At 36.8% G+C, this 12,296-nt stretch overlaps 1 protein-coding gene across 1 annotated transcript in view; it reads right to left on the reverse strand.

The window, feature by feature from the left end:
• Positions 1 to 12,296, reverse strand: part of LOC149788458 (uncharacterized) — a 208,030-nt gene that overhangs the window by 8,517 nt on the left and 187,217 nt on the right. The window contains exons 83-87 of the mRNA XM_089973518.1: positions 11,388 to 11,879; positions 8,766 to 9,271; positions 7,294 to 7,379; positions 6,150 to 6,372; positions 281 to 5,481 (exon numbers count right to left, since the gene is read on the reverse strand). Of these exons, the coding sequence (XP_089829644.1) occupies positions 281 to 5,481; positions 6,150 to 6,372; positions 7,294 to 7,379; positions 8,766 to 9,271; positions 11,388 to 11,879 (6,508 nt within the window). The remainder of the gene's footprint in view (positions 1 to 280; positions 5,482 to 6,149; positions 6,373 to 7,293; positions 7,380 to 8,765; positions 9,272 to 11,387; positions 11,880 to 12,296) is intronic.

Below are 12,296 nucleotides of genomic sequence, written 5' to 3' on the forward strand. Positions count from 1 at the left end.
CCAAATTACTCACGTTGCTGTAAATATGAAGCCAATATATAGCTAACCGAATTTTTTTCTAAAACTAATTATTTTAAAAGTTAACTCATTTTGAAGCCTTTAAATTATTATGGACTATAATTTACTTGATAGAAGAACTGCCAGCACATATTTACCCCAAAATTAAATGTACTAAAATCAAGTAGTCACAAAACTGATTAATCTCATGAAACTTTATAGGGTCCATTTTTCTTTTTCATATAACAATAATTAGTAGACAGACTGACTAACATTGTCATACCTGTGTCATATATCACGTATATCTCCAGTGACTGCCTGTCTGAAGTCCATGCTAAGCTCAACTGGTTCCACTGCCCTGATTTCAGAATCATGTGAGTATTGTACACTGTACCCTGGACCACTGCCAGCAGCCCTACATCAGAGTTCAGCAGGCACATGTAGCTGCTGTTGTGCTTGTAGCAAAGGATAACTCCACTGCTGGAAATGGGCTGGACATGGAGTTCAAGCGTGAAATGGTCAACTGGTAGCAGGACATTATCAACTGAAACACCAGTCCCAGTGAAGGAAAGGCAGGTGTAGGTCATAAACTCAAGCTGGGCATTTGCAACAGCTAACAGTATGCCTTCATTGGACTTGAAAGTCCGAGTGAAAAGCTCAATAGAACTATAGATTAATCCAGCTGCACAGGAACTTGGAACCACAACTGATGGATCAGTACAAAGGTTTGATTTTGTAATCGCTGAACAGGAACTGGCATCAATGGCCTTTGTTGTGTTACATGATGTAACCATCCCAGTAATGTTGGCATTATAATTACTCCATGCCGAGTATGAAAGACTCAAGGTACTTATAAGACGATTGTTCACAGAGATGAGTGTGATGTTTAGACTAATACTTGGTACTGTAATCAAGACTCTATTTGATGTTTCTAGTTTTAGAGACATTCCTCCAAATTCCAGATAATCAAACAAGTCTATGTGTCCATAGCTTGATGTCAATTTAAGCTCAGAGCCACCAAAGCTATCTGGATTGATGTAATACACAATGTTATTTTTCATTATAGCAAAACCAGTTGGACATAGCATAGCTGTGGTGCCATTTTCACACCTTGAAATTTGGACATGGACAGAAATGCTTGAAGAAGAAATCTTGAAGATGTCATACATGCCTTCTTCAAACACATCAAACAAGATACCATCAAATGTCAGAATCTGGGCAGAAAATGTAACTTGGGCTATGAGCGTTGCTTTTGTGCCACTAAGGTCACTGTGACTGGATACAAGGACAGCACAATCTTTTCCAATCCAGGATGCTTGGCATGTGTCACAACTCATTCCCTTCCAGTGCCCTCTGCATTGACACTTCCCACCTATGTCACATATTCCATGGTTATTACATGGTGTAACTGAACCTCCAGGACATGTTTTGTCACAAGAAGATCCATAGTATCCATAGTAACAGACACAGTCACCTAACAATGTCTTGTATCCAAATTTGCAGCCAGAGCATCTCTCCCTCAGCCATGCAGGTTTTGATATGTTGAGCTGACACATTATCTGGTACAGAGCAGTCTCACTCCCCCCTGTGACAACACATATAGAGGCATAATCAACCATGGATAACAGTACATCTGTAGTGTTGCCTGTATTACTGGTTTCTATTAAACATCGTTGATGATACCACATCTTCAAATCAACAGGTATTCTTGGACAATCAGAGGATGATGGGGTTGAGTCAAAATAGTCAGTACAAAGGGTGTAAACATCATTGTCAACAGTTATAGGATGATCTTTAATCCAGGTTGTGGTGAGGGTTTCCAGCATCAGATCTGAAACTTTCCACATTGGAGATTGCCATGGGGACATAGGGAGCTGCATATTGTTTCCACTGACCTCTTCATATGCTATGTATCCTATTCCCTCTGTAAATGTCAATAATGATATCAGTTGATCTGAGAAGCCAGACAGTTTTATATTGAGGCTGTGAGCTTGGAAAACCAGAGACTCAGGGATGGGGTTCTTCCAAATGGAAATTTCATCTATGAGTCCAACAAAAGATGTATTGTATGAATGTGGATTACTGTTGTATGAAGGTATCCATTCTCCCAACATAACAGCACCACCCTGTAAGAACAAATCCGAACAATCTCCATCCAGTGTTTCATATGTGAGACTAGTATTAGTTCCATAATGAAATATGATCATCTTGCTCTCTGTCCTCTTGAATGTCAAAATGAGTTGGTTCCAGTCATTCAATATCGGTGAAACAGTTGTGACAAAATCTCGGTCTCCACAACTTATTGTAAGCGGGTCACTGTTATATATTGCAAATGTGGCCGACTTTGCATAAGACATGATAGTACCAGTCAAACTGCTTGGTTTGAAGTAGATACTTATACTGAAGTCTGTTCCATTGATGTCATTGTCTGGAGTGAATTTAAGTGAACGACCAACAGCTGCAGTATTATTGAAGAATAGAGCATATCCTGAGTTAATGTTGTCTGCTTGTCCTCCAAGTAGTGCTTCAAAAATAACACTCTTGGTCAGCATGAAGTTGGAAGCTACATATTCTGATATTTCTGTAGAAGTGAGGGAAGTATAGTTCTTCGCACTGGAATCACAGGGGCCAAGAATGCCTGTTCCATTAGCACATACTCCAGTTGCAGCTTTCATACTAATCTGAAGAAGCTGCTCTTCAACTACAACAGAAACTGTGAGAGACTGGGACACACTGACCTCGACCACTACATCTGATGGGGATGGTTGACTGACACTCATGCTGCTGTCTAGGGCTACTGGAGAGATGCTGCTAATTTTGTATTGCTGTCCATCTTTATATATCCTTGGAAATATATTTCCACCTGATGGAAGCACTACAACGGATACTGTACTGGTATTGACAGCAATAGCTACAATGCAGGATCCATAATTACAGCTCACCTGGTAAACATGAACCTCAACATCTTTGCTTGGCGATCTGAACAGCAGAAGTGCTCCTGTTAGGTCTCTGAATTGTATATTTTGACCAGTGAAGGTGATGTAATTGCCTGTGCTGGTTATAGCTGCTACATGTTTAGAGCTTGAATCTGTCAGAGAATTTATAGTTAGAACTGTGCAATTTGGTCCAGTCAATCCAGTTGAGCAGGAATCACACTCTGATCCATTCCAGTTCCACCAACAGTGGCAAGTTCCATTGCTGAGGCATGTGCCATGACCAGAACAAGGATTGTCAGAAATGCCAGGACAGGTCAAACTACACCGGATTCCATAATATCCTGAGATGCATGTACATGTACCATCATCTTGTTCAAATCCAAAGTCACAATGTCGAGGGCAGTTTGATTGACTTCTTTCCTCAACAGTAATCTGGCTACATAGATGGTCCGATATTGTATCACTGGCACCATGCCATATCTCACAAATGCTGTACAGGTCAAGTGCAACATTGTAGCCTTTAACTGTGTTGGAAGATGCCTGAATTGCATGCAAACAAGAAAAGTAGAAGAAATCTTGTGTAGATGTTTGGATATCATCACATCCTTTTATGTTGATAATGAACATTGTGCATATCTCTTCTGCAATGGTGTTCAAAGTCTTATTAGTAAAGTAAATTCTGGAGATTTCTGGAAGGCTGCCTTTGGTATATATCAGATCTGAGGGAAGCCATTCTGGTGGAAGCCATGGCGACTCTGGCATTTGCAGTGGATTAAAGCCAATTGAATCAGTTGTACTAAGTCCATATCCTTCATCTAGTAACCAAGAGACCTGTAGGACATGCTTGGCTAAATTAGGATCCATGTCCCATATATCCACCACTAATGTTGGATCCACAGCAATGCTCCAGATCAAAACATTGTCCAATTCACCACTAAAACTGAATGGCTGGGCATGTGGTAAAGCATCATGTGGAGGATACCAATGTCCAATCGACAAGATTCCAGGATCTTTGAATAAACTTTTACTTGTGTAAAATTGCCTTCTCTCCACCAAACCAACACTACTGAAGACATAGATATTGATATATCCTAGGTTGTTGTAGTATGTCAATAGGATCTTATTCCATTTATTTTGCTCCAATGTCAAGTTTGTATTCATCACACTTATATCACTCTTGTTGATGAGCTTGAGGACCAATGTAGATTCACTGATTAATGTTAAAGCAATGCTGTTAGTGTATGACAAAATGACTCCTCCATTTTGATCGCTATTCAGTTTCACTTGAAGCTCTATACTTATATTTGGATTTATGCTGGTATTTAGAGTCAGTGAAGTATATGCTATAGATTTTAAAAACCGTAGACTGTATCCTCCCATAGTTTGTTTTCTGTCAGCATCAGATGGGTAGAAGATAAATCTGTCACATTCTGGCACTTCAAATTTGGTAACATTAACATTGGCTGAGGGAGTAGTGTATGACTGAGTGTATGCGACCAGTTCTAGCAAATCTGCACTAGCTGATGACAATGCATTCTGTTTCAAAGTTCCATGCATGCAGATATTAAAGGATGGAACTATAGACCCTAGGATATGATTAAGTTTGATGTCTGTATCATCTTGTCCACTACCACTGAGGATCCCAATGGTCTGATTGATGAGACTTGATGGTATTCTGGCATGCAGTCGGAGATATTGGGACTCACCCTTAATTATGATGGTGCAGAAGTTGGTCACATCCAGTGACAAATCAAATAAACCTGTTCTATGGACAGCAAAACCACGGAAATATGCTGGGCCATCCAAGCATGAATACTGATCATTGATGTAAACCAAGGGTTTCCCTCCATTCTTAACATTTCCATGGACAGTTATTGTGGCATATCCCTTGGTATCATCTCCAATTCTTACAGAAATAAGAGTCATGCAGGTGTAGTTTGTTTTGCAAGTTATCATCTTTGCCTCAATAATAACGTTTGTGGAGACAGCAAGAAGCAGATGCTCTCCTTGGAATCTGGTCCTGAAGGTCAATCCATCAAGTGTATGCATGGTTCCCAATGTGTCTGCCACAGCCAATCTGGTGAAAACTTTACTTGAACTTAAGTCATCTGCTATGTCACAATCTGTGCCATACCATCCATAGGAACAGTTTGTACAGTCAGAGTTGCCTTGTTTATTCAGTGGACAGTTACATAACCCTGAATACTGGTCACAGTTTCCATAACCATTGCATGGATTGTCTACACCACCTGGGCAAACTGTATCACAGGTAGGACTCCAGTAACCATCCAAACATTTACATTCGGCTCCAATTTTCCGAGTTCCATGGTAGCAGGGTGGATCACAGAATTCTCCTATCTGACTATACATATCATATGCACTCAACTCTAAGCAGAGGTTTTGTCCTGGCCATGTGTTAAGGTTCAAGAGGGCCTGGCAAGTGTCAAAATAGAAAAGAACTGTATCTAGCATTGAGCTGGTATCCCCTGAATTTAAACACTTTGAGTAGGATGAGCTATAAATGGAATAACTTGCATTTTGACACGTGCTGAAAAGAAAAAAATGAAGGTCACTCATCACTGATTTGAAGCCTATTTTAACTGTAAACTAACTAAACCTGTCAAAAGCTAAATTACGAATCTGAATATGTGGATTTGTTATGAGACATTCATTAACATGTCACATGTCCAATAAAAAATTTCAAAATAAATTTGAACAGAAAGAATATTTGTGTTTTCAGGAATTCGTTTTCAGAGTTACTAAATCTGTCCCAAAATTGAGCCCCAGTAAATACTAAATCTGTCCCAAAATTGTGCCCCAGTAAATACTAAATCTGTCCCAAAATTGTGCCCCAGTAACAGCCTTAAAAATGTCCAAATGAGGTAGAGGTAAAGCATTAGTGGTGGTAATTTCAAAAACAGTTGCCATAAAAATCACTATTCTTAAGGCAGCAACTGTTTAATGATTTACACTTGGAAAGGATTAATTTCAGATAAGTCACATTTTTTGATAAGGATAATAAAGATGCAGCTTAAAAACTGAGTAATTATGAAGGTAAATAAATATTCAGAACAGTCATTTATAGCTGGATACACACAGTCCTTTCTCTGTGTTCTTCATAGAAAGGATATAGCACACATTTTTTTCATTGATTATCCTTAAAAAGCTGGCATATTTCTCGCAATATAACTAATATTTCTCAATACTTTTACTTACAATGACATAATAGTGTGTTCAAACACTTGAGTGCAGATATCAGTCTGATACGTTACAACCAAAGATCTCTTGCGACGACTACCAGAGCTGCCAGTGTTTATTATGTTGTCTGGGCTGTAGGCAAAAGTGATTTGAGCATCGGAAACTTCAAAAGTACATCCTTTGAATGGATACTCGGGATTGTTGAACAGAATGCCTGTAACGCTGTCAGCAGTTCCATCATCTTAGAAGACAAAATAGTACAATGTCGATCAGGAATTTTTGTCTATTCTGGTAAAACTATGCTCAAATAATAATTCCACTCCAAGATTTATAAAATTAATGTATTTATTAACCAGAAAATCATGGCAGGCAAAATACTTCAATTTTGCAATGAATTATATAGCAGGAAATGACAAAAAAATCGCATTCAATTTATGCATTTCTCTTGGTGATGTGCCCTTTTTCTATAAACCTCTATAACACCCATTGCACATGCATGTATATATTATCATCAAAAATGGAACAAGTTTTTCACACTGTCACATGGATGATGTTACAAGAGTTACAGTGAATGTTTGCAGAAGAAGCTGCCTAAATGAGATGGCAACTGTAAGGAACACTGTTGACTGAGCAATAAGATTTCTCAGAAAATGTGCCAGTACGTCTTCACACTCAGGAAAACTGAACATTTTAAATACTGGATACTTCCACAGCTTGCTTTATCCCTGTTTATCTGAAATTGCAACTGACACTAATCTAATAAATTAAAAATATTAACTAAACAAATACAATTTTATGCAAATCTTTATCCAAATAAGATGACCTCAAAGTTTTATTTAAAGTCGATAACTACCCTACTTTCTAAGTTAACAAAGTTACAAAATTTTGAACCTCTCTATATTTATTAGTTTAGTTTGTGGACTTGCAAGCAATCCTGTTATACTTAACATTGAAATCACTCATGCCAACCTTCAATAGTAAGGTTGATTCGCAAAAGGGAACTACTTACTCTGAAGAACTATGTACTGTATACACAACACTATTTAAACACAATTTTAGCAGTGGTACTTGTATTTATTTGTAATAATTAGGTAGTGCACGATGGTTCCATTTCTATACAAAAGACAGAACACATGTATGCATGGTAAGTAAAGAAGTTTACCAAATGTCCATAAAGCCTGCAGATCATAATCGGCAACCGAGTACACCAGGTTCCAGTGTGTTTGAATTTCAATATTACTGAAGTAGCTGAAATTATATCAAAAGAATAACAATGCAGTATATGAAGATAACGGAATTACAGAGAATGTCAAGTAAACTTTTTCATAGGAAGTTCAGTGTATTTTTGCTCTACACTATAGTACTAAGTAGAGCTATTAGAAATTTAAAGAAATAAACAAAATGAACAAGAGGCCACCATTTTGTCAAGCCTGTCTTTTAGTGTCCTTCAGGTGATGTAGCAACAAAGTAAACATTAGGCTTGTCATCATTGCAGTATAACTGGCACCATTTTTATTTAGGATCAACTAGATATCATAAAAACCCTATGCTGATACGGCATCCATTGAGGAGAAGTAGCAAAGAAATTGATTATTAAAATTGCCACCATGGTCAGGCCATTTTGGATGTCAGATAAGCATGTTCATTGGACCAACTATAAATTGTAAGTCCTTTCAGTGAATATCCCATACTGATTTGACCATTCAGGAGAAGTAGTGATAAAAAGATTTTCAAGCTGGTCACTGTAGCAGCACCATTTTCATTTACAGTCAACCGGACCATGGGATGCATGTATGTGTGTAAAGCCTTCTTCCGGTCAGAGTAGTGACAGCAAACTTCTGTTAGTGGACAGATGGATGGTGGATAGTGAACTGACATCAGACAATGGCTATTGCATAACGTTTTCTGGTCTATGACCAGTTGAGATAAAAACTAAAGTTAAACATCCATAACACTACTGCTAACGAGTCTGACCTTAGGCATAAAACAAAAGACATTGGAAAAACTTTTAAATTCATCCCACAAACCCATGGCTTTAGGAACACTCTGGTTTGCTAACCCTGAAAGCAAATTATGTATTTTATTTCATTAACTTTTTTTTTAAGGTTAGAAAAAAGTCTGATAGACTCTATGCAGACTCAGACAATATTCACACTAGAACATGTTTCTACAAAATCTTTAAAAGTCTGAGAGGCTGTAGGAAGTCTCCGAGGACTTGGATAACATTCAAATAATAAAATATTCTCACAAAATCATCACAAGAAAAATCACCATAAAGAGACACTCTTTTTGTCAAAATCACCTTTTATATAGCTAGTAAAGTAGCTAACATTAAATCTGAGTTAAACATCTATAACGTTGAACATAATCAATCATGTAGATAAGATACACAGTGATTGCTATGTTGAGCTTCAGCCAAGGCAAGACTGACAAGAATCGTATTGTTTAGAAAATGTGTGTCAGGTTGGTGGTTCAACCTATGCAAATTTGTAATGTCAGCCATATATAAACACCAAAGCTGCCTGCATGTGCTACTACAGGCTTTTTACACAGGTAAAACTGAAAAACAATGTTTTCATTTTCTATCCAAGCTAATAAAATCTACATCTACCAAACTGCATAGGAAATACTTACACAGTCCAGAGTCTGAGATGATCAATGCATCCACTGAAGTGGTCATTTTCAGGCTGCTCACCACTTCCATCGATCGATGGTTGCCATCTCCCCAGGGCCAAAGTACCACCACTGTCAAAAGGACTCTCTCCTACAAGGTGCCAGGAGGCTCGTCTAGGATCACCGCCACTGTTGAACACATATACATCAAGCATAGATCTTCTCCTGTCATGCACCACAGAGATCTGGTTCCATTTGTTATCCTCAAGTGACAGTTGTGTATCAAAAATGTCACTACCATATGCAACCAATACTGTTTTATCGTGACGGATTTGGAAGGTCGTTCTTAGAGTGTAGGACAAGATTGCACCATAGTTGGTAGGGGATGCACCAGTCTTCACAAAAAACTCAATGGTTGTGTCATAAACGGAAAACACTGGTGCTGCTGTTATTGATACGGATGCATTTGTAAAGCATGCTGCATATCCAGCTCCCACAGTCGTAATTTGGGCATTAGAATCCCAGACCTGCAGTTAAAATACAAAGGGAAAAATGTATTGTGCTAATTTTTTTTATCTCTGTGTGAGAGCGTGTCTGAGATTCCAAAACAACCTTATTTTGCTGGAAATGACCAGCAGTTGATCTCACTGACCATTTGCTAACTTGACATGTTGGACACTGGACATAAGATGCCCATAATTATCCTATGCAATTTTGAAGACAATATGTTCTCCAAATGATTTAAGCAATTGATAGCTACAAAGCACAAGACAAAAATACTGTAAAGCTAATCAATGAGCCAACTAAAGCTCTATGAAAGACTGCCTCAGTTTCTGTACAAATTGCTAATGTTAATGTACGTCCTCAAGGACTTCTCTGGAGAACTGATCAAATAAAATTTAACCAGAAATGTGCAAATAAATTAACTGTTATATATTTTCTAGATAGTAAGTCAGCATGTTGTTAATTAATAATTTTAAGAAGCAGGAACAAAATTCAAGATATATTACCAACATTTGCAATGAATTTTACTGACATTCATTATCTACATTTTGACAGATAAATTTCAGTTTCAGCTACCTCAAGTACCACAATACAAAGTGCTTTAGAAAAAGTATGAAAATCCCTCCAATGGTAGGAAAATCCCTCACCAATGGTAGGAAAATCCCTCCAATGGTAGGAAAATACCTCTAAAATGGTATGAAAATCCCACAAATGGTATGAAAATCCATCAAATGGTATGAAAATCCCACAAATGGTATGAAAATCCCTCAAATGGTATGAAAATCCATCAAATGGTATGAAAATCCCTCAAATGGTATGAAAATCCCACAAATGGTATGAAAATCCCTAAAATGGTATGAAAATTCCTCAAATGGTATTTCCTCAAATGGTATGAAAATCCATCAAATGGTATGAAAATCTAATCAAGTCATTTGCATATGCATATAAACATCAATGGTAAAATTTTGTTTGGGCACTTCAAGTGGTTTATGCTTAAAACAAGGTTTTAGTCCAAAAGTCTAAATCCAAAATACTTACACATGTATAAGAAGCTAAAATATTCCTTTATGAGACTGAAAATGTAATCAGGTCTGAAGCTCGTATTCCTGTCATTTACATATCATAATGATGAATGTAAATGAACAAATCAAATTTCATTCGTACACCTCAAGTTTTTCCTAACAATATTTCTGTCAAGTACAAGATTGTGTACAACGTTGAAAACTCATGCAATGGCCTGGAAATAAGACCAAATCACTGGCATTATAAATACAAACAAGATTATCCAACTTCAACTGTCTTCCTTAATTGCTTTGACTTAATTGTGCTAATAAGAGTTGTGTCATGAAGTCCAGCAAGTGTAAAATTATGTAACAAAAAAATTAAAGACAGTTGTAATTGCTTGAAAATCTCTCAGATCATCTATGTATGAAACACAAATAAGCAGAGTAAATTTTATTTGTCTACATCAAGTGGTTATTAATTCATCTTACTGACAAGCTTCACGTGATTCCCAAATGGTCACACATATAAATGGATGGGACCAAACAATTTGAAATTATGATACCTTCCCTGCAAGCATCCAGTTCCAGCATCATACATTTTTTTAAAGCAAGAAACAGAGATTACCATACATAATGCACTGGACATCAATATAAAATGTCTGTCTGCACACAGAGAAGGCAAAACAAAACCTTATTAAAAACCAATTTACATGTCTTGAAAGCACTCACTGGCATAAATATTCCAGAAAAAATGGAAAATGACAATTTATTGTTGTAAATCATCCATGAATGTGTCCATAACACTGAGATGTATTTGACAAGTATTAAATTTATACAGAGCCTCTTGGTAAGTCTTGTCTATATTCTAAATAAAAAATTAGGTTAGGATGGAAAAAATTATTAGAAAGTGTTTCATTTTTTATTTAAGAAATATAAGATTAAATTTTTTATCAAACTTTTAATTACTCATTTAAGAAACATACAGTAAATAAGCAGCCATCTATCTCTGGAGATTATTTGTCTACATTGTCTATGATGACTAACAAAAGTTCAACCAAACACAAGCATACATGTACATGCACATAAACACTCTCACATATCAAAGTGCAGTTCTTAAAATCAAAACAATACTTACTGATCCAGTTGTACTAGTCCCATCGGATAGTGTTATATTTGCATCAATGGCTGTTACATTTATCTGTTGCAGATCACATGGGGATTTGGGCCTTGGGTTAGTGCAATTGTTGCAAATACTTCCACAGATACCTCGGAATAAAACGCTACAGCACAAATCATCCTCAACCTTAACGACCACTCTAAGGTGTTTGTCCCAGGCTACAACCCTTATACTCAATCCAAGAGAGGCACTTTCAATAGTGTACAGATGTTTTGACACAGCTACAAGCTTAATTCTGCATGTTGAGTTGGTTATTCTAACCAGAGTGGCAGTTTCATTTTCAAGAGGTTCAAATTTCTCCCAGTCTCCTTGTCCATCAATGTAGCTGTAGGCCAGGGATGTGTAAGAACTAGTGTGCTCTACTTTAATATTGACATCATGGAACTTCACACTGATTCTGTCAATGCAAACTTTCTGGAGATTGTTTCTCATACAGGACACTTGCCAAACCTGAAGATTAAAAGTTCACTTGACAGAGAGATACTTTCAATTCATAAATGTTATGAAGACATGAAAACAAGTACCACCTCATATTGCTAATAGGGACACTAAGCTTCAAAGAAACAGGTATCAATTCAATTATACAGCAGTATAATCAATTCAATTATACAGTATCAATTCAATTATACAGTATCAATTCAATTATACAGCAGTAGACTCTACATATGTTCACTAGTTTTTAAAAATTCATTTTAAGATTTCCAATAAATATGACCACATTTCAGTATATTACTAATTAGGGGTAACAATTAACTTGTGCAACACTATATATATATATATATATATATATATATATATTGCAACACACTCATTTGTGCAGAGAACAAAAGTGCCTACTAATGTAACTATAACTTTTAATATAAATTA

Source organism: Sinohyriopsis cumingii, chromosome 11 (genome assembly GCF_028554795.1).
Source record: "Sinohyriopsis cumingii isolate HCF-2022 chromosome 11, ASM2855479v2, whole genome shotgun sequence".
NCBI classification, from domain to species: Eukaryota; Metazoa; Mollusca; class Bivalvia; order Unionida; family Unionidae; genus Sinohyriopsis; species Sinohyriopsis cumingii.